This window comes from Portunus trituberculatus, unplaced genomic scaffold (assembly GCF_017591435.1).
Source record: "Portunus trituberculatus isolate SZX2019 unplaced genomic scaffold, ASM1759143v1 PGA_scaffold_203__11_contigs__length_482353, whole genome shotgun sequence".
Lineage (NCBI taxonomy): Eukaryota > Metazoa > Arthropoda > Malacostraca > Decapoda > Portunidae > Portunus > Portunus trituberculatus.
In genome coordinates this window covers 148,063-172,235 of record NW_025541371.1, presented here as the reverse complement: position 1 = coordinate 172,235, position 24,173 = coordinate 148,063, and the positions used below count along the sequence as shown (strand labels likewise).

The following is a 24,173-nucleotide window of genomic DNA, read 5'->3' as shown; positions in this document are numbered from 1 at the left end:
TTTCTCACTGCCAGAATGTTTCATCTCTTTCTATCTTTTATCCCTATTTTCATGCTAACTGCTCTACTGATCTTGCTAATTGCATTTCTCCCTTCCTCCAACAGCCTTGCTGCACAAGGCTTTCTTCTTCCTCTCATCCTTATTCTGTCCAACCCTCTAATACAAGAGTTAACCAGTATTCTATATCATTCATACCTTTCACTGGTAAACTCTGGAACTTCCTGCCCGCTTCTGTATTTCTATCTTTCTACAATATGACTTCTTTTAAGAGTAATCTTTCAGGACATTTGTTCCAATCTTTTGGCTAATTCCTCTAAAATCTTTTAAGAAACTTGCAGTTTTAGTGCGCCTTTTTTTTAATATTTTGTTGCTCTTGGCAGGTCTCCGTCTTGCGCAAATAAAAAGGCATAGTTATGATAACAGGTTTAAGGGGGCATTTACACAAAAGCTGCATGACATTAAAGTTGGAGTTAAATACAAAAATTATTTCTATTTATCATAATTTTAATGTTTTATTTGTGTTTATTTTATTTAACATGTGTTTTCTTGGTTTATACAATAACTGTACTATTTACATATGATACTTCATGATTTTGATGGGTTTTAGGGAGCACATATAAAGGTCTTGGAATGCATTACTATTTTTTGTATTCATTCTTAAGCCCACAATACGACAGTTACTTTTATGACTGGATTCTCAGGAATGAATTATGATTGCACATCGAAAAATACTTGTACTTACATATTATTCCCATCTTCTTTTGATCTGAACCCATTTAAGAGGGAGGTTTCAAGACATTTATTCTAATCTTTTGGCTAACTCTCTTGTACCTGCTAAGGACTGGCAACTAGGCGGGCCTTTTTGTTAAATAATTTTTGTTGCCCTTGGTCAGATATTTCCTCTTACATAAAAGAGTAAAAAATATACTAAAGCCCACACATACTCACCACATATGTACATAGTTGCAGCAATGGCCTCCACACAGGACAACTTGCAAGGACGGCCATAATTGACAGGGTTGCAGGCCACCAAGTAGGGCAGTAGTCTTGGGTGGGCTGCTTTCATCTTGTTGAAGGGTGTCTCTGCAAGCCGGGCCCAAGAGCAATCCACCACTGCCAGGCCGTGCTGGTTAAGTATTGGAGCATCTTCAGGCGACATGCACTATGGAAGGAGAATACTTATGTTATGGAACATCGCAGAAAGACAAATTTACCAAAGAGAAGATAAATTTTGAGTTATGAATGTGCCTTACATAAATTTTGGGGCCTTCATACATCATGTCAACACACTTAGCTGGCTATTTGGGTCAGAAACGTTGGAAGAATATATTGCATGAGAAATAGGCAAGTTATTGTTTTGGAGTCTATTCAATTTGGCTGATTTCACCTGCAAAGTATGTTAACCAAATCCTAATTACAAACACTTATATTCATACCTTAAGGTGTGAATTATAGTCAAAATCACATATTAGCCTTTTTTTTGCAGTAAATGTGATAATCTTAGGTATAAACAATGTAAGAACCATGCAAGGCTCCCTTCATCACTAGGGATTCCAAAATACATGGATACTATAAATCATAACATCTTTTTTAATTCCCCATAAATATTTTCTAAAACAGAATTTGAAAGATATAATTTCTTTCACAAAAAAGAACTAAACTTTATTAACTTGTTTATCTTCTTATCTTTTGTAACCATTTATATTATGTGCTTTTAGTACTTAAAATTTTTAACTTACCTTCTTGCCCACAGGAGTCAGCACAAGGCCTGGGAACCTCTGGCCGAGCCTCAAGGGACGCACAAAGCCTAGTCGTACCAGCTTTCTGCCTGAGCATCTCTTGGGGTCACAGTGTTTCAGGTCCCACATGGCCACTGGATACTTTACTGACTCCAAAACTTCACTGTCACCCTGAAAAAAAAAAAAAACTCTTTATAAAGCTGCTACTGGCCAAGGATGGAGTATGTGTTGTGGGTGATCTAAACTATTGGAATGTTGATTCGAGCTTGATGGTGAGCAACAGTGAATTTCTTAAGGTAATCCAGGATAATTTTTAAAAACAGGTAATCTTAAAACCCATACAGGGGAATGGTATTCTAGATTTAATTCTGACAAATAGGAAGGAAGCAGTTACACAAGTAGATGTTGGTAGGCAGCTAGGTAATAGAGACTTCAGTGAAATTAGGTATTAATTTAAATGGCATTAAGCTTTTAGATGCAAAAACACTAGAAAAGTACCTGATTTTAAGAGGGCAGATTTCGATGGATTAAAAAAGTTTTTACAGGGAGTTGAGTGGCAACAGGTAGAGGGGGAAGGTTAGATAAGGCCTCACAATGAAGGTTAGATAAGGCCTCAGAATGAAGCCAAGTTCAGAGAGGAGAGATGAGGTACACACTGCTGGTCAGAGTGGAAGGCACGAAAGGGACCATGACTTCCAATCTGAACAAATTTCATTCATACCATTGTAACTCCTAAGCATATGGCAGGATTTGGTGTATGTCGCTATCTGACAACTTTGCAGCTCTAGTAGTCAAAGTAGATGATATGTTTCCTTAGTCAACGTTTGCCTGTGGCTCGTGTGCTTGGATTTGAATTTTCTTTCATCCCCCCTCACAGGCCCTTTTTGTGGATGAGTGAGCTTACCATTGTGCCCTGTTACTACCTATTATGGGACCTAGGAAACTAATTAGTAAGGCTCAAATCTCAGTTATTTGTGCCTTAGTGAGGGAGAATAAGTCAAATCAAGAAATTGCCACGAACACTAGTATAGCTCTCAGAACTGTTCAACGTTGGACCAAAATTTATCGTGAGGGAGGAAGAGACGCTTCGCCACCAGCTTACAAGCCTAAAGGGCGTAAAAGCAGTGTGACTCAGAGAACTATGAACATTATTTGGAGACAGCTTGAGGCCAACCCTCAAATACACTGCAAAGAACTTAAAGCCAGGAATCCTGTATTGCTGGGTGAAGTGAGTGAAAGGAGTGTACGAAGATATGTGAAATGCGATTAGGGTTACCGCAGTAGCCGTGCAGTTTCAAAACCTCGCCTCACTCCTGGTCACCTAAACAGTAGGCTTGCATTTGTGTCTCAGCACAAAGATTGGGACTTAGATAAGTGGCATAGGGTACTTTGGTCAGATGAGGCAAGCTTTCAGGTTACAAACAACCAGAGACACTGTGTGTATTGCAGACCCGGTAATAACCGTTACGATCCATGCTACACAACACACACAGTAAAACATCCAGATTCTTTGAGGGTGTAGGGTTGTTTTTCTTACTATGGTCTTGGAAAATTAGTGTTTTTGCCCACCCAAGAATGTTTGTATGAACCAAAATAACTACTTTGAGCTAATTCTGAATGAATTAGATGAGTGTATAGAGAAGTGCAATGCTGATATCTTCATGCAAGATGGTGCACCGTGCCATACGGCAAAGTTAATTGTTGATTGGTTTGATTTCTGCAATGTCAGCCTTTTAAAACCTTGGCCAGCAAATTCGCCAGACCTTAACCATACCTATAGAAAATCTCTGGGCATACATAGAACTGAAGCTAAAGGAGAAATACCTCCTCCCTTCCACGCCTCCAAGCCACTATTCAGGACATATGGGACAACACTGACACTCAGTATCTCCACCACCGGGGTGATTCACTTCCCAGGAGACTCGAAAAGGTCAAGAAGGCACGAGGGCACCCTATCAATTACTAGTTTAGGTGAGCATCCTCATTAAAACATAATTTATGTGTCATTAATCTCCTTCACAGGATGTCACAGGTACCACGCCTTCCACTCTGACCAGCAGTGTAAAGAAGGGTAAGTGGCAAGAAATGACAGACAGGCATGAGAGTGCTAAGAGAAGTGCTGAGTCAGGTCAAGATGAGAAGGAGGAATATGAGAGAGATTGAGAGGGCTGAAGTGGAGGGGGATTAGGACAGGTAAATGTTCAGGAGATGTATAAATATTTTGTTGATAAATTACACTACACGCCAATAAATTGTTTGCTGTGACACAAGTGCTAGAATGCACTTAAAATGGAGAAAACAAAAGTACAATGGAGACTCAATGCTCGAACTTAACTAGTTCCAAATGGCCGTTCGATACCTATAAATCAGGTAATTCATTCCAGCCATTGCCAAACCCAAGTTTAGAAGAAAAACGGTTTAATTTTGCAGTCACCACTAGCATTGGCGCACAGAAGCAGGATTAGCCTATATTTCATGGGCTTGTGTCCTGGCAAACACTTCTCTTCCTTTGTTATATAAATCATGTTTGGTAGTTTTTTTTCAAAAAACAGGCCAGTTTCATCACAATTAATCCCTAAAAATCAGGGATGTTGGGATTTTTACCTCTTGCTAACTCGGGAGGTTTGGTGAGAAACAGACAAAATAGCCTTTATTCACATACTGATTACACTTGGAAATTCAATAAATGAGTGAGTACAAATGGTGTTCTGTCCACAAGCAACTCTTCCTCTTTGCAATGCAAAAAACCAGAAGTCTCTAGATGCTATGGTTACCAAAATATCACAGGTTGAATGAGGTGGTATCATTGGTGTACGTGGCCTTCCGTCCGATCGGGTCCAACATCCTTGGCTAGAGCGATAGAAAATGGGCCCCTTGTATGCTTGCTCTCTCTCTCTCTCTCTCTCTCTCTCTTAATCAAAATGTTCGCAAAGTGATCTAATTTGTGTATTTTTTGCAAAAACATATATAAAATACATACAATAGAAGTTGCTGGTGGTGGTGGTGGAATGTCCTTCCCCTCGGTGGTTGAACCTCCTATATCCGTATCAGAGCCCAGAACATCACTATCTTCGCTCTCTATTATTGTAGAAACTGTTAATTCCAAAGCCCTTCTGATACCACTCTCATTCAAAAGTTCTCTCCCCGCAACATGGCAAGAGACCCGAGGTGTAGAAGTAAGGCGCGGAAGAGGTGGCAGAATTGAACACTGTGAAATCACTGTTACTCCCATCATCCATCATGGGAGTTGGTGACACAGTGACATATAGCGTATGTTTACTCCTGACTTGGAGGCTCACTATGCATCACAACAGAATGAATTCCAGTTCTTTTCTTGAAATTCACAAACCACCAAACTTGCTTTGAAATCTTCACTGGAGTCAGATGTAGTATCAGAAATAAGATCATGATCCAGCAGCCTAGCCTTCGCACAAATTATTCCCTCTGACAAAGAATCACCAGCTATCTGCCTTTGGTTTATTCAATCAACAATTTTTCCATTTCTTCGCTTAAATTGCCTTTTCACACCAATCACCACATCAGCTCTTTTAATGAGCACTTTCTTCTTCAGTATTGTGGCTACTGTAGATTTAGCCATACAGTACTCAGCTGCAAGATCGGTTATTCTTCCTCCTTTCTTGTATTTTCAATAATCTCCTTTTTCCTTTCGATGGTTGTCACTACATTCTTTCTTGTAAGCTTATTCTTACCACTAACAAACCTCTTAGGTGCCATTGTAAGCTTCTAAATGAAAAAAAAAAATATAAAAATAAAAAATAAAAAATTAAAAAAAATAAAAACTGCAGAGAGAAAGCGTAGGACAATGTTATTCTTACAAAAGCGAAGGATAAACTGGCTGCGGTGGACTGGTGGGGAGCGTGGGGTGATGGGTAGAGAGAGACCCTTTGTTTACAGCCACATGGATGGACGTTTGACTAATAGGTATTTTTTCGAGTACAAGTAACTCTCGATTTACGTGTGTTTCATTTCCGCGTTTTTGTTATAATGCAACCGAAAAAATATCATAATTAATTTAATTTGCATGATCAGTTTGCCTATACGCGATTTGGCCCAACTGCATTTTCAAACTGAGTGCCAGATGCAATTTCAAACTGCACGCCAGAGTGTTCTGCAGCTGGCCAATAGGTGGGAGCTCTGGGGCTGGAGGATCCAAGAAGCAGGTTGTCGTCTATGTTGGTACAGACAACCTCCATAGCAATCTCCTGCTCACATACCAATCTTCGTAAAATAGCATCCACAAAGATTCATTGCTGTTGGCGAGTGGAGGTTGGTAGCCTGCCTAAAAGTGCTCATTGGCTGCCAGGAGCTAGATCTAAGAAACTTTAACAATGTCAGAGCAACCTCCTGCCGCGAAATGGCATCCATGAACTCTCGGAGGGACGGAAATACCGCAGTATTTCATTAGTAATTCACTATCACTCAGTGCCATGGAGTCGAGGTTATCCTCATGGCATGTGCGTATATGAATACTAAGATATGATATCCATTATAGCAGGCAATAGAGGAGTGGAAACATAAATAACATGGTGAAAGACAACATGCAAGCTAAAAGGGTCACAAGAAGAAAAAGTGGCCGAGTTGCCGCGAGTCTCTGCCTCGTCTGTGGGCGATCTCATCTCTGCTTTATTTTTTGGTATTCCATGTAAGATTTCACTTTATGCATTACAAAACAATCCTTTCTTGGGGAAAGGTTTGTAAAAAGCTAATAGAAATGTTGTTTTGTGAACATAAATGCATATATAAGACAGTAACACCACCTGGAGAGGTGGTGTTACCAGCAACCTCATAGCAACCTCGTTACCGTCCCTCCAAGCGTTCATGGATGCCATTTTGCGGCAGGAGGTTGCTCTGACGTTGTTAAAGAATCTTGGATCCAGCTCCTACTCTTCTCGTGTCTCATGTGCAGCCTGCCAGCACTGAGTACAGAAGGAATCTCTTCAATCTGCCTCTAATTCACCAAGATGGCCCCAAAACATCCTTCATCTTCTTCTGAATGTGGGGTTATTTTTGATAAGTGGATTTTCGATAAAGTGGTAAAGCTCAGAGGAAGATGGTGACTGACTGTGGTGTGAGTGGTGAAGGCAGTGACGCAGTGAATGTTTTGTTTACGTATTCTTTGTTTTGATGTTTTCTTTTATTATTTTTTGCTTTCTCTTATTATTTCTTGCTTTTCCCTTAACTTTAAATACACTTCTAGTATTTAGAATGGTAAATAATAAACATGTTAAATTAGCTAAATAAATAGTATTTTGTACGATATTTTTTGGACCACATCCAGCATTCCCCCTATTATCTATTGTTTCTTATGAGAATTACATGTTTGTTTTACGCGAATTTTGATATACGCGATGCCTCTTGGAACGCATCTCTCACGTAAATCGAGTTACCTGGAAACATGACTGCTTTGGGATCCGAGGGGTCTCCAAGCGCACGGGTTCGAATCCTGTCCACGGTCCGAGTGTAGGTTGGGCTTCCTCACTCGGGGCAACGGTTTCCTAGCGGGTGGGCTTTGAGATAGGGGGTACCCAAAAAAGTATCCCCTTTAGCCCATAAATTCCCGAGAAAAGCCCACATGGTAAAAAAAAAAAAAAAAAAAAAAAAGTCAAACTTTTGCGTTCGACTAATTAGACATTCGAGTATTGAGTCTCCACTGTACTATAATACTTATATGGAAACTAGTAATTGATGGGCTTTTCCCTCCTTTTTATACACTTTTGAAGCCATGAAGAGATTCAGCCAAGTCAATTGATTTAGACTTGACATCACTTCCTTCATGTACCTTAACTCCCTTTCTATGTTGACCAACCTCCTCATACTACCTTTTCCTTCCCTAAATCCAGAAAAATCCTTGTCCATACTATCCTCAGTCAGTCTCCTTCTTCCAACAGGTGTTTCAATGTACCGCTGGTTTCCACATGAAGGCGTTTGTTTTGATTCTGTCATATGTCTGACAGCACTACTCAGATCCATCTCTCTCTCCTTTTTTTTCCTGTCTATATGATCCAAAACATATTCAATATGGAGACAGGAGAACCTATGGCCGCCTCCCACCCTGTACATATGTCTATGTCAGGCTAGAACTCCTGTTGTAGCTTTTTCCTGCGAGTTGCTCAGAGACGTCTTGACGGCATGGTGTCTACGCAGTGTGTGTGTGTATTTACCTAGTTGTATTTTACGGGAGGGGAGCCTATGCTCGTGTTGTCCCGTCTCTGTGTCTCACAGTGTCTAATTTTCTCTTAAGGTGGTAATTCGATGACTCGATATCAATATCGGTTTTTTGGCTCTCCCATTGCTATTTTTTCACCGAATTCAATAATATTTATACACAAGGTGTACGTTTATGGTGTACGTCTTCAGTGTTAATTTGGTACACAAATGTGGCGTAGTTTATTTGCAATAAATATTTTTTCAGCGATAAGAAAATAATTCAAAATACCATTATAAAATCAAAACTAATAACAGTGTGGCAATTTCCTCTTAACCACATATAATATACATAACAACAAATAAATGTAAGCACCGGCATACACATAACCTATGTTATAACAATTTCATTACACGCCAAATTGTTACCTTTTTTTTCATCAAAATTTGAGTTTATAAGCCTGTTGTAAATTTATTTGAGTGAGTTCATGCATTATCATGCTGGCATTTGTTAAGATGAGGTTGTTGATCATTTTGCTGCAAAAATCTTTGAAATTGACCAATTACTGAAAAAGTTATTCAACAGTATATGCTGAAAAACTGAAAGTCGAGAAAACGCATTTTCTGTGAACATCTTCAAAACCCCCACATAACTCGCTTCCTCACTCGGGGCAACGGTTTCCTAGCGGGTGGGCTTTAAGATAGGAGGTACCCTAAAAAGTATCCCCTTTAGCCCATAAATTCCCATGAAAAGCCCACATGGTATAAAAAAGATAAATAAATAACTCACTCCAATATGTACCAAACTCAGATATGTACTTACATAATCCCTTGACAACTGCTTGGAGGCTGGTAGTGGCTGTTTAGATAGTTTCAGGCCATGTTACATCATGGCCTTACACGTGGCATTGTCACAATTTGGGAACCCAACACGTGTAAAATACGATCAACAGGTAGGCTGCACTCACGCGCACTCCCTAAGGCTGTATCAATTGGTACTGAGGGAGTAGCGTCTTCCTCACCCTCACTGCCTGATCCTAAACTATCGTACATCACGCAAAAAAAAAAAAAAAACAGCTCAAAAAAGGAAATAAATACAAGCAAAACAAAGACTAGAAGAAAAGGCGTATGCGCTTGGGTATTTAAAGGGCCGGCCCTTTAAACCCGCCATTACCAGGTAAGCAGTGCGTTATCGCCTGGCAACCGACCATGGCTTCCCTCTCCAGAGACGAACCCAAGTACCAAGTTTCCAATTTTTCAATTTTTTTGACCAAATTAACGAATTACCACCTTAAAGTCGTGTATAGACTTTGCACGCACCACCTCTCTGTCCAGTCCGTTCCATATATTTATCACTCTATGGGGGAAGCTGTTTTTGTTGAAGTCTCTTCTGTAATTGTCTTTTCTGAGTTTTAGTCCAAGTCCTCTTGTGTCTCTTCTGTCCCTCTTCAGCTGGTCGATCCTATCAGGAAGCTCCATATTATTCATTATTCCGTAGATGGTCAACAGGTCGCCTCTTTCTCTTCTCTATTCCAGTGTTGGTAATTCTAGTCTCTCCAGTCTCTTTTCATACGTAAGAGCCAACAAGGTTGGAGCCAGTTTGGTGGCCGCTCTTTGTATCCTTTCAATTTTCCTGATATTCTTCCTCGTGTTAGCTGACTACAGTACTGCTGCATACTCCAGTTGTGGTCTGACCAAGGATACCAATAACTTTTTCACCATATCTTCATCAATATATGAGAATGCAATTCTAATATTTCTCAGCAAGTTGTAGGTCTCACCAAAAATTTTATTTATATGTTTATTGGGGAACATTTCTTTTGTTATGAGAACTCCTAGTTCTCCATAATTAATGTTTTTTCTCTTGTAAAAACTTCTTGAAAGTGTCTGTTCATTATTTCAGCCATTTCCAATTCATTACTGTATTCATTGTTTTCATAAACTAGTTTCTCTATCTCGTGTTTGTTTTTTAACTTTTGTTTATATACAGATAACTCTCGATTTATACGATAGATGCGTTCCACGAGGCATCGTGTATATCAAAATTCGCGTAAAACAAACATGTAATTCTCATAAGAAACAATAGATAGTAGGGGGATGCGGGTTGTGGTCCAAAAAAATTTGTACAAAATACTTTATTCATTTGGCTAAATTACCACGTTTTTAATATTTACTATTCTAAATACCAGAAGTGTATTTAAAGTAAAGGGAAAAGCAAGAAATAATAAGAGAAAGCAAAAAATAATAACAGAAAACAACAAAACAAAGAATATATAAACAAACCACTCACAGCGTCACTGCCTTCACCACTCACACCACAGTCAGTCACCATCTTCCTCTGAGCTTTACCACTTTATCAAAAATCCACTTATCAAAAATAACCCCACATGCAGAAGAAGATGAAGGACGTTTTGGGGCCATCTTGGTGAATTATAGGCATATTAAAGAGATTCCTTCTGTACTCAGTGCTGGCAGACTGCAAATGAGGCAAGAGAAGAGAGGGAGCTGGATCCAAGAAACTTCAACAACGTCAGAGCAACCTCCTGCTGCAAAATGGCATCCTTGAACGCTTGGAGGGATGGTAACGAGGTTGCTATCAGATTGCTCTCAGGTTGCTGGGAACACCACCTCTCCAGGTGGTGTTACTGTCTTATATATGCATTTATGTTCACAAAACATTTCTATTGGCTTTTAACAAACCTTGCCCCCAAGAAAGGATTGTTTTGTAAAGCATAAAGTGAAATCTTACATAGAATACCAAAACATAAGGCAGAGATGAGATCGGCCACAGACCATGCGGAGACTCGCAGCGACTCGGCCGCTTCTTCTTCTTCTTGTGACCCTTTTAGCTTATGTGTTGCTTTCATCACGATATTTGTTTCCACTCCTTTATTGCCTGCTATAATGGATATCATATCTTAGTATTCATATACGCTCATGCCATGAGGATAACCTCGACACCGTGGCACTGAGTGATAGTGAATTATTAATGAAATACTGTGGTATTTCATTAGTAATTCACAATCACTCACTGATAGTGATAGTCCTGCTATAATGGATATCATATCTTAGTATTCATATACGCTCATGATTCATATACGCTCATGCCATGAGGATAACCTTGACTCCGTGGCACTGAGTGATAGTGAATTACTAATGAAATACCGCGGTATTTCATTAGTAATTCATTATCACTCAGTGCCACGGAGTCGAGGTTATCCTCATGGCATGAGCATATATGAATACTAAGATATGATATCCATTATAGCAGGACTATCACTATCACTATCACTGAGTGATAGTGAATTACTAATGAAATACTGCAGTATTTCATTAATAATTCACTATCACTCAGTGCCACGGAGTCGAGGTTATCCTCATGGCATGAGCGTATATGAATACTAAGATATGATATCCATTATAGCAGGCAATAGAGGAGTGGAAACATAAATAACGTGGTGAAAGCCAACATGCAAGCTAAAAAGGTCACAAGAAGAAGAAGCGGCTGAGTCGCCGCGAGTCTCTGCCTCGTCTGTGGGCGATCTCATCTCTGCTTTATTTTTTGGTATTCCATGTATGATTTCACTTTATGCATTACAAAACAATCCTTTTTTGGGGGCAAGGTTTGTTAAAAGCTAATAGAAATGTTGTTTTGTGAATATAAATGCATATATAAGACAGTAACACCCCAGCAACCTGAGAGCAATCTGATAGCAACCTCATTACCGTCCCTCCAAGCGTTCATGGATGCCATTTCGTGGCAAGAGGTTGCTTTGACGTTAAAGTTTCTTGGATCCAGCTCCTGGCAGCCAATGAGCACTTTTAGGTGGGCTCCCAACCTCCACCCACCTACAGCAACGAATCTTTGTGGATGCTATTTTACAAAGGTTGGTATGTGAGCAGGAGGTTGCTATGGAGGTTGTCTGTACCAACATAGACAACAACCTGCTTCTTGGATCCGGCCCCGGAGCTCCCACTTATCGGCCAGCTGCGGAACTCTCTGGCGTGCAGTTTTAAATTGTGTCTGGCGCTCAGTTTGAAAATGCAGTTGGGCCAAATCGCATATAAGCAAACCGATCGTACAAATTAAATTAATTATAATATTTATTTTGGTCACGTTATAACAAAAAAGCGCAAATCAAACATGCGTAAATCAAGAGTTACCTGTATCTATAAAAGATATTTGGCTGATCCTTGCATTTTTCAATTATGTTTTTCTCATAGTTTTTCTTTTCTTCTCTTCGTACTTTAACATAGTTATTCCTTTCTCTGATGTAGTCTTGCCACTTCCTTGGACATTTGTCTATTCTCTATATCTTCCACGTTCTATCCCTTCTATCTCTAGCTTCTTCACATTTTCTATTAAACCATTCTTCCTTATATTTGTCTTTAATTTTCAGTCTCGGTACATATCTATTCACTCCATCATTATAAATTTCTTTAAATGTCATCCACTTTTCCTCCACTCCTGCCTGGTTGTCAAAATTTAGTCCAGTCTGTCTTTTGGAAAAAATCTTTCAGTTCTCTAAAATTTGTTTTGTTATATGTCAATCTTCCTTTTCTATGTTTTTTATTCCGTTCATTCCTAATCACTTCCTTGAAGGTCGGTACTATTAGTACATGATCACATTTTGCCAAAGGTGTCTTATACTCTACTCCATCCACAATTTCAGGTTCCGTTGTAAATAATAAATCCAGTCTTGATGGCTTTTCACTATGCCTAAATCTAGTGTTCTCTTGAATCCATTGTGTCATTGTATATTCCATAGTTAATTCCAGTAATGTGTAACCCCATGAATCCTCATTTCTCTCTGTAGTCATATCTTCCCAGTGTACTTCCTTATAGTTTGAAGTCTCTCATTATTACAGTATTTCTTTTCTTTTCTAATAGTATTTTGATTAGTGAGTGTTCAGTATCTTTCAAAACTTCCTCATATTCTCTTAGATTCCAAGATCTTGTCTTGGGGTGGTACATAGCAGACTACAAATTCTCTCTTCTCCATGTAATTTTTCTCAACTACAACTGATATAATTTCTGCATTGTTTTTGCCATAATTCACGTTCGTTACCTTTAGGTTTTTTTTGCTTAGTATGATCACTCCTCCACCCTGCTTCGCTTTTCTATTTTTCATATAGATATTGTACAGCCCATTCCCAATGGGGTTTAGTGTCAGTTGATCTCTTACACGGCTGGTCAGAGCAGAAGGCGTGGTACCTGTGACATCCTGTGAAGGAGATTAATGACACAGAAAATATGTTTCAATGAGGGTACTCACCTAAACTAGTAACTGATAGGGTGTCCTCATGCCTTCTTGACCTTTTTGAATCTCTTGGGAAGTGAATCACCCAGGTGGTGGAGATACTGAGTGTCAATATTGTCCCATACGTCCTGAATAGTGGCTTGAAGGGGTGGGAGAGAGGAGGTATCTCTCTCCTTTAGCTTCAGTTTTATATACACCCAGACACTTTCTATAGGGTTAAGGTCTGGCGTATTTGCTGGCTAAGGTTTAAAAAGGCTGACATTGCAGAAATCAAACCAGTCAACAATTAACTTTGCCGTATGGCACGGTGCACTATCTTGCATGAAGGTATCAGCATTGCACTTCTCTATACACTCATCTAATTCATCCAGAATTAGCTCAAAGTAGTTATTTTGGTTCATACAAACATTCTTGGGCAAAAACACTAATTTTCCAAGACCATAGTAAGAAAAACAACCCCACACCATCAAAGAATCTGGATGTTTTACTGTGTGTGTTGTGTAGCGTGGATCGTAACGGTTATTACCGGGTCTGTGGTACACACAGTTTCTCTGGTTGTTTGTAACCTGAAAGCTTGCCTCATCTGACCAAAGTACCCTATGCCACTTATCTAAGTCCCAATCTTTGTGCTGAGACACAAATGCAAGCCTACTGTTTAGGTGACCAGGAGTGAGGCAAGGTTTTGAAACTGCACGGCTACTGCGGTAACCCTAATCGCATTTCACATATCTTCGTACACTCCTTTCACTCACTTCACCCAGCAATGCAGGATTCCTGGCCTTAAGTTCCTTGCTGTGTATGCAAGGGTTGACCTCAAGCTGTCTTCGAATAATGTTCAGAATTCTCTAGCTCACACTGAATTTACACCCTTTAGGTTTGTAAGCTGGTGGCGAAGCGTCTCTTCCTCCCTCACGATAAATTTTTGTCCAACGTTGAACAGTGTTCGCGGCAATTTCTTAATTTGGTTTATCCTCCCTCACTAAGGCACAAATAACTGAGATTAGAGCCTTAATAATTAGTTTCCTAGGTCCCATAATAGGTGGTAACAGGGCACAATGGTAAACTCACTCATCCACAAAAATCCAAGCACACGAGTCACAGGCAAAAGTTGACTAAGGAAACATATCATCTACTTTGACTACTGGAGCAGTAGAGTTGTTAAATAGTGTATGTTTAGGAGCTACGAAGGGATGAATGAAATTCGTTCAGAGTGGAAGTCATGGTCCCTTTCGCGCCTTCCGCTCTGACCGGCAGTGTAGTTTTGTTTCTGTGATCCCCATTATGTCAGGCTCAACCTCTTTAATAAAGTTATTCAATTCAATTATCCCTGAAACGAGTCCATTTACATTAGTATAAGCAACTTTTAATTTTCCACATTTCCCCTCATTTCCTCCTCTGCTCTTTCTTCTCTTTCCTTGATGTACCATTTCCTTAGTCTCCTGTTCTAAACTTTCAAAAAAACTTTTTTTTCTTGGTCTCTGTACTTTTCTCATTTCTTTCTTTCACTTCGTTTCTCAATTCTTTCAATCTTTCTCTCTCTTCCAAATTCATGTCTCTTTTTATCCATACATCTTTGTATACATCTGAATGAGCTAGTTTTCTTGCTTTCGTTAGTTGTTCTTCCACTGCTACTTGTGATCTCAGTTTTATTTTCATAGGTCTTAAATGTCCATCACTGTATCTCCCCATCCTGTACACTTCTTCTATTTCACTATCAAGACTTTGTCCTTCATCCTGAATCATATTTATTATGTCTCATGCCAACTCTTTCTCTTCTTTTTCCCTTACATACCAGATTGGATTTTTCTTTTCTTTCAAACCCCATACTACAATACATTTCTTCTTGTCAAATGTCTCTGACTAGGTCTTCCTTCTCCTTAATGATCTGTATTACTGTGTCTTTTGTCCTGTCTTGTATTTGCTTTTTCACTATTAAAACTAATTTTCTGGTTCTCACTTTCCTTTTTCAATTCATCCTTTAATTTTTCCTGTAATTCCTCTTTCACTTTTTTGTTGTTGTCTTGCACTTTCTGGTTCATTTCCTGAATAATATCCTCATAATTGTTGCACTTCTCCTTCAGAGACTCATTTTCTTGTTTGAGACAATCCATTTTTTTGTTTTATTTCGATATTATCCGATTTCACACTCAAAACACTTGAGTTTATCCTTTAAGTCAGCGTTTTCCTTCTCCAGATTCTTAATACTCTCAGATAAGTTAGTCATCACTTCCCTTATAAAGAATACATCCTTTTCTAATGTTGCCACCTTCATATTATACCTTCTTTCATCCCTCTCTCTAAAACCTGAGAAGGCTCCAGTTTCATTTGACCCAATATCTCTTAAACCTTGTGGTGTCTCGTAAATTTCTCTCCTCACTGTCAGAGTATCGCTAGCACTATTTGCTGACCCTTTCCTCACTCCCGTTGCCATTTTCCACTCGTTTCACTGTTTTCCCTTCACATTTAGAGATGGGACACCTGTAGCGATATCTCCCATCCCAAAATATACAACCAGGCTGGTCAGAAGTCTTGCAGACTCCAATTCTAGGGTAGATAACATTGTGCCACGAACATCACCATGACGGTGTATTTACCAAGTTTACCTAGTTGTATTGTACAGGGTTCGAGCGGGGCTCATAGTGTCCTGTCTCCATATCTTCATTTATCTAATTTTTCTTTAAAGTTATGCACACTATGTGCTGCAACAATTCCATTATCTAACGCATTCCATTTTTCTACCATTCTGTGTGGAAAACTGTATTTTCCAACATCCTTCACACACTGTCTCATCCTGATCTTTTCATGTCCTCTTGTACTTCCATCCTCTTCTGCCAACATCACCAGGTCTTCTTTATCTATCTTTTCATTTACTATCTTATACATTGTTATTAGGTTCCCGCATTCTCTTTCATCTTGTAAGGTTGGCAGTCCCATTTCCTTCAGTTGTTCTTCATATGTGAGATCCTTTAATTCCGGCACCATCTTTGTAGCAATCTTCTGTATCCTTTTCAATTTTCTTATATCCTTTTCAGAGCTGGGAAACCACACCACTGCTGCATATTCCATCCTTGGGGCGTATCATGCTTGTGATGATTTTTTTTCATCATATCTTTATCCTTTATCCTCTTATATTAGTCAACATCCTATATGATAGTCCAAATATCTTGTTTATGTGTTTATCAGGGCTCAGATTTTCTTGTATGATCACTCCAAGATATTTTTCTTCTTTAGTCTTCGTTATTTGCTCCTCTCCCATCAGTTAGTTTCATACTGGTATTCTCTTACTCTTTCTTAGTTCCATAATGTGACATTTCTTGGCATTAAACTCCAATTTCCACTTCTTGCTCCATTCATAGATCTTGTTTAAATCTTCCTGTAGCAGTAGACAGTCCTCTCTGGTTTTGATAACTTTTAGCAACTTTGCATCATCAGCAAATACATTCATATAGCTGTTCACCCCAATGTGAATGTTGTTTACATAAACTTGAAACATAATGGGGGCTAACACTGATCCTTGTGGCACCCCACTAGTTACTTTACTCCAAGATGAGTATGTATCTCAGATCACAGTTCTCATTTCTCTATCCTTCAAATAATCTCTTTTCCATTCGAGCAAGGTTCCACGCATTCCTCCTATGTTCTCTAGTTTCCAAAGAAGTCTTCCATGAGGGACTTTATCAAATGCCTTTTTAATGTCCAGGTATACTGTGTCAACCCATCCATCTCTGTTTTCAAGTCCTGCAATAACCCTAGAGTAGAAGCTTAATAAGTTTGATACACATGACTGCCCTGTCCTGAACCCAAATTGTTTGTTTGATATGACTTGCTCCTCTTCTAAAAATTTAACCCATTTTTCTTTGATAATTATTTTACAAAACTTCTCTACAACACTTGTAAGTGACACTATTCTAACATAACATAACATATGACATAAATAATAAGATAACAAAGGGCCACCAGGGCCTATCTAGGTTATCCTGTATCAGTCGCACAGTGACCTCGCCATCAGTACTTAAACATACACTTACAAGTATACAATACATTATATACTAATTCTAAATATTTGGCCCATTAACAGGGCTAAGTCCTGCAGCGAATTCCTCTACAATCTGTGATCCCCATACATGGGGATCATGTCTTGTTTAACTATAGTAAATTTCTTATAAAAACTATCATGCAGCACTATACATAATTGTAAATCTAATAAATTTAAGTGCTTATCTAATCTGTTTTTAAACATTGTCAAACTAGTGTTATTTACAACCCTCTCTGGCAATGCATTCCAGAAGTCTACCACTCTATGATTAAAGAAATATTTTCTTATATCTAACCTGTAGCCTTGCTTTCTAATCTTCCTGCCATGATTTCTAGTCCTACTTCCCTCCTCTAAGGTAAAGAAAGATCTCACATCTATGTAGTTTGTATCTGAGAACATTTTAAATAACTCTATCATATCCCCTCTTATACATCTCCTCTCAAATGAAAACATGTTTAATTCCTTTAATCTATTTCTATACTCCAGGCGCTTTAATGCTGGTATCATCCTAGTTGCTCTTCTCTGAACTGCTTCTAACATGTTGATATCCTGCCTATAATGGGGTGACCAGGCCTGTATGCAATACTCTAGTTTAGTGGTTCAGTTGCCTTTCCTCCTTTAAATATCAGTACTACATTGGCTCTCTTCCACTCTAGTGGAACTTTCCCTTCATTTATTGAACTTTTAATTATTTCCCAAATTGGCTCCAGTAACTGCTCTTTACATTCTTTTAACACCCAGCCTGATACACCATCTGGCCTCATTGCTTTTCTGACTTCCAACTTGTCCAGTAATCTTCCAATATCCTCTTCATGAACTGCAATTTCCTGTAATCCTTGGCAATCCAATGTCCTACTAGGTTCTGTGAAGTCATCTTCTTCCGGGAATACCGTTTTGAAGCTTTCATTCATTATTTCACACATTTCTTTCTCTGTTTGGTATGTCTTTCCTTCTTTAATTATTTTTTTAATTGTTTCCTTATTCTTTGTTTTGCCGTTTATAAACTTGTAGAAAAGTTTTGGTTCATCCTTGCTTTTATCCACTACATCCTTCTCAAACTTTCTTTCTTCCTCCCTCCTTACTCTAATATATTCATTTCTAGTATCTTTGTACTGCCGACTATTATAGTAATTTCCCTGCTTTAAAAAATTCTTCCACGCTTTATCTTTTGCCTTTTTTGCTTGTAAGTATCTAGCATTGTACCAAGCATATATTTTTTTCTGAACTCTATAAACAGGAACAAACTTTTTTACTCCTTCATTGTATTCCTGTAAGAATATGTCATATTTCTCTTTTATGGTCTTCCTGCACATAATATTACTCCACTCAATATTAGCAAAATAACTCCTTAGTTTTTCAAAATCTGCTCTTGCATAATTTAATCTCTCTCCTTTATAGTCCTCTCTGTATCTTATCTCATCTTCCTCCTGCATTTGCATCTCTAATGTCACATGATCACTTCTCCCCATAGGACTAAAGTAATGTATGATTGGAGGAGACTCCAGTTTTTCTGTGAAGACTAGGTCAAGTAACGATGGTTCCTCTTCCCCCCTGTATCTTGTTGACTCTTCTACCCACTGGTCCATTGTATTAACCATAGTCATCTGTAATATTTTCTCACTCCACTGCCCAGCATTATCCATTACTTCCATCTCTTTCCAGTTTATTTTTTTACAGTAAAAGTCTCCAACTAAGAGTATTCTTCTTTCTCTTCTTATCATGTTATCCAGACACTTTATCTTCTCTCTTTGCATATCTTTATGCTCTTCTGACCCCCATGTATTAGTCTTTGGTGGAAAATATGTAACAATAATTTTTCTCTTCTTCAAATCTGCTCTGATTGTTACTACCAATGCTTCCACTTTGTCATCTCCATATTGCACATCCTCCACACAAATGTTATCATGAACCATTGTTAGCACTCCACCCCCTTTATCCTTCCTGTCCCTCCTCCAGGTATTATATCCTTCCTCTTTAAAGTTGACATGGGTCTCATTCTTAAGTTTTGTATCAACAATACACATTACATCTGGCTTTTTCTCTTTCAAATAATCCCAAACTTCCAATATACTTGATAACAAACCATCTATGTTAGTATAAGTCACTCTTAATTTATTGCCTCCTCCACAACCTCCTCTTTTTTCCTTAGGTACCACTTCTTTAGTCTCATATCCAGAACCCTCCAATAAAAATTATTCTTTTCTATCTCTGTCCTATTCTCATTTCTTTCCTTAGCCTCACTACTTAGTACTTTCTCTTTTTCCCTTTCCTCTAAGTTTATATCTTTTTTTTATCCATATTTCCTTGTGATCGACATCATCGGCTAACTTCCCTTTTCTAGCCATTATTTCCTCTACAGCCACTTGAGATCTCATTTTCACCTTCATTGGTCTCTTACCCCTTTAACATAACATAACATATAACATAAATAATAGGATAACAAAAGGCCACCAGGGCCCATCTAGGTTATCCTGTATCAGTCGCACAGCGACCTCCTCATCAGTACTTAAAGATACACTTACAAGTACACAATACATTATATACTAATTCTAAATATATGGCCCATTAACAGGACTAACTCCTGCAGCGAATTCCTCTACAATCTGTGATCCCCATACATGGGGATCATGTCTTGTTTAACTATAGTAAATTTCTTATAAAAACTATCATGCAGCGCTATACATAATTATAAATCTAATAAATTTAAGTGCTTATCTAATCTGTTTTTAAATATTGTCAAACTAGTGCTATTTACAACCCTCTCTGGCAATACATTCCAGAAGTCTACCACCCTATGACTAAAGAAATATTTTCTTATATCTAACCTGCAGCCATGCTTTCTAATCTTCCTGCCATGATTTCTAGTCCTACTTCCCACCTCTAAGGTAAAGAAAGATCTCACATCTATGTAGTTTGTATCTGAGAACATTTTAAATAACTCTATCATATCCCCTCTTATACATCTCCTCTCAAATGGAAAACATGTTTAATTCCTTTAATCTATCTCTATACTCTAGGCACTTTAATGCGGGTATCATCCTAGTTGCTCTTCTCTGAACTGCTTCTAACATGTTGATATCCTGCCTATAATGGGGTGACAGGCCTGTATGCAATACTCTAAATGGGGCCTAACATAGGAATTATATAAGCTACGCACCACTTCCTTACTTTTATAACTAACATTTCTATTTATAAAACCCAGGATCCTATTTCCCCTATTTCTTGCTTCTTAACATTGCTTTGAAAATTTCATAGTCCTGTCTATCACTAATCCTAAATCTTTTCCCTCCTCTACTGCCTCTAGCCAACATCCCTCCATCTCATAGCTAAAGTTTGTGTTGTCTTTAACCTAAATGCATAACTTGACACTTTTTAGAATTAAACTCCATCTGCCACCTGTCTGCCCATGCTATCAGCCTGTCCAGGTCTCGTAAGTACTATAATAAGACCCAGGTTGGAATATGCAGGAGTAGTGTGGACCCCCCATAAAAAGAGACACATAAGGAAGTTGGAGAGACTACTAGAAATGGCTACAAGAATGGTTCCAGAATTTGAAGGGATGACATATGAGGAGAGAATAAAGGCTATGGATCTACCAACCCTGGAACAGAGAAGGTTGAGAGGGGATCTGATACAAGTTTATATATTGATTAACGGAATGGATCAAGTGGATAGTAAGAAACTGATCCTGAGAGAAGAATATGACATTTGAAGCACAAGATCGCATAGTAAAAAACTGAGAAAGGGAAGATGTCTGAGACTTGTTAAAAAATATACTTTCCTGCAAAGATGTGTTGAGAGTTGGAACAGTTTGAGTAAGGAAGTGGTGTCAGCAATGAGTGTGCATAGTTTTAAAGAAAAAATTGGATAAGTGTAGATATGGAGATGGGACCACACGAGGGTAAAGCCCAGGCTCTGTAAAACTACAACTAGGTAAATACACACACATAAGTAAATATAACTAGGTAAATACACACATACATACACCATTGCCATGCTCTCAAGACATTGTGAAGCAGCTCCCAGGGAAAGCACTTCAGCAGGCGTTGGTGCCTGACCTAGATGTATGTACAGGTGTGGTAGGGGGCCATAGGTTTCTCCTGTCTCCAAAATAAATAAGATTTTGTTACTGTATACAATGGAAAAATGGAGGGAGTGACAGGGCTAAGTGGAGCGGCCAAACACATGGGACCAAAACTAATGCCATGTTGTGAAAACCTGAGATTTATCAAAACACCTGTTGAACTGAGGAAATTGAGTGATTATAATATGGATAAAGACTTTTCTGGATTTAGAGAGGAAAGGAGCAATATGAGGAGGCTGATAAACATGGAAAGAGAGATAAGATACATGAAGGAGGCGATGTTATGTTTGATGGAAAAACAAGACAAATTGATAAAAGAAACCATGGAACTAAAAGTGAGATTGGAGGAATGTGAAAAAGTAAGGGAAATAAATTAAGAGATGAAGGAGGAGATGCAGGAGATAAAGAAACAAAATTATTTACTGAAGGCTACAGTTCACAACTATGAAGACTCCTTAAGGAGCCTACAGAAAAAAGTGCAGAATGGAGAGGACAAAGTATAGAATGGAATGTGTGAAAGCAAACTGCAGGAATTACAAAATGCATGGAAACAGGCACAGGAAGAGGAAAACTTAAATTTTCAGAGGTAATAAGGTGGCAAATTCTTAGGAAAAGACATAAGACACTGTTATACAAGTAATTAAGGAGAAAGATCTAGTGAGAGATACAGTGTTTCTTGATTTTTGGGATAAAAGTAAAAACAAGTTCATGAGAAAGCATGAAGAAGGAAAATTGGCCAAAACTATTATCAAACAGTCCAGAACAGCGCACAGGAGCTGGACCAGGAGGTAGAGGAAGTGTTTAGGTTGGGAAGATATAATGAAGGAGGTAAGAGACCAATGAAAGTGAGAAGGAGATCGCAGGTGGCAGTGGAGGAAATTATGATAAGAAAAGGGAAGCTGGCCCATGATAGTGAATCTAAAGATATATGGATAAAAAGAGATATGAACCTGGAAGAGAGGGAGAAGGAAAAAATGCTAAAAACTGGAGCTAAGGAAAAAAACGAAAAAAGGACAGAGATCGAGAAGAAAAAATGTTCTACTGGAAGGTTCTAGATATGAGACTAAAAAAGTGGTATCTACAAAAGAAGCAGATCATAAAGGAGGCAAGAAATTAAGAGTAATTTATACTAATATTGATGGGTTGTTATCCAGCATGTTGGAGGTTAGAAATTATTTGAAAGAAAAAAGACTATGATAAGATATGGAAGAATACTATTAGTAGAAAACTTAAACTGTAAAAGAATAAATTGGAGGGAGATGGAAGTAATGGATAATGCTGGACAATGGAATGAGGAGATGTTACAGTTGACTATGGCAAATACAATGATCAGTGGGTGGAAGAATCAACATGATACAGGAGGAAGAAGAAACATAGTTGCTTGACTTAGTGTTCACAAAAAAGCCAGAGCCCCCTCCCAACATACAATACCTTAGTTCAATGGGAAGAAGTGATCATGTGACATTAGAGTTGGAAATGCAGGAGGAAGATATGATAAGATACAGAAATGACCACTAAAGAGAGAGATTAAATTGTGCAAGTGCAGATTTTGAAAAGTTAAGAAAATTTTTTTATATTGAATTATGAACGAAAGGACAATACAAGGGAAATATGAAATATTCCTATAGAAATATAATGAAGGATTAAAGAAATACATACCTATCTATAGACTTAAGAAAAGTATACATGCTTGGTACAATGACGGATGTACACAAGCTAAAAAAAGGCAAACGATAAAGCTTGGAAGAAACTCAAAAGCAGAGAAATGGAAATAACAGACAGCAGTATAAGGATGCAAGAAATGAATACATAAGAGTAAAGAGAGGAAGAAAGAAACTTTGAAAAAATGTAGTGCAAAAAAGTGAAAATGAACCCAAGCTTTTCTACCAATTTATAAATGGTAAGATGAAGAATAAGGAAACAATAGAAAAAAATCATTGAAAGAGGGAAGATGTACCAAACAGCAAAGGAAATGAGTGAAATATGTAATGAATGAGAGCTTCAAAAATGTGTTCACTGAAGAAGAGGATTTTGAAGAACCAAATAGGACATTGCATTGCCAAGGATTGCAGGAAATCATAGTGCACAAAGAGGATATTAGAAGATTATTAGATAATTTGGATGTCTGAAAAGCAATGGGGCTTGATGGTGTATCAGGCTGGGTACTAAAAGAATGTAAAGAACAGCTGTTGGATCCAATTTGGGAAATCATTACAAGGTCATTAAATGAAGGGAGAGTACCACTGGAATGGAAAAGAGCCAACATAATACCGATATTTAACCCCTTACGTGCGACCAGCGTACATATCAGCGGATTAAATTTGAAACTGTAATGCTGATCAGCCTACATAATAGTAATCCCCCATTTTCTGTTGGCCTGCAGGGAGGATATTTTCTTCATTTTTCAAACTTTGGCGGCCCCCCACGGCCAAACCACAGCACTTAGAGAGTTGTGGATTTTTATTTCAGATGCGGAAAAATATGATCTGCAATCCCACAAGAAAAAAAATTGCTTGGTGAAAGTTGAAGAATATCAGGAAATGGTTGGCCATCCGGGATGGGGAAGGAAGGTAAAATAAACAATCGTTAGTAAGGGGTTAATGGAGGAAAGGCAACTGATCCATTAAATTACAGACTGGTGTCACTTACAAGTGTTATGGGAAAGTTATGTGAAATACGTAGTTTTCAAAGAAAAAAGGGTTAAGCATCTGGAAGAAGAACAAGTTATATTGAACAGACAATTTGGGTTCAGGACATAACATAACATAACATAACATAAATAATAGGATAACAAAGGGCCACCAGGGCCCATCTAGGTTATCCTGTATCAGTCGCACAGCGACCTCGTCATCAGTACTTAAAGATACACTTACAAGTACACAATACAT

General features: G+C 38.3%; 1 protein-coding gene across 1 annotated transcript in view; it reads right to left on the bottom strand.

Annotated features, from left to right (window-relative positions):
* The window catches only part of LOC123500330 (18S rRNA aminocarboxypropyltransferase-like), a 53,974-nt gene extending 32,689 nt beyond the window's left edge, over window positions 1-21,285 (bottom strand). The window contains exons 1-3 of the mRNA XM_045249033.1: window positions 21,187-21,285; window positions 1,740-1,910; window positions 949-1,162 (exon numbers count right to left, since the gene is read on the bottom strand). Coding sequence (XP_045104968.1) covers window positions 949-1,162; window positions 1,740-1,868 — 343 coding nt within the window. The 5' untranslated portion in view covers window positions 1,869-1,910; window positions 21,187-21,285. The remainder of the gene's footprint in view (window positions 1-948; window positions 1,163-1,739; window positions 1,911-21,186) is intronic.
* Window positions 21,286-24,173: the final 2,888 nt, after the last annotated feature.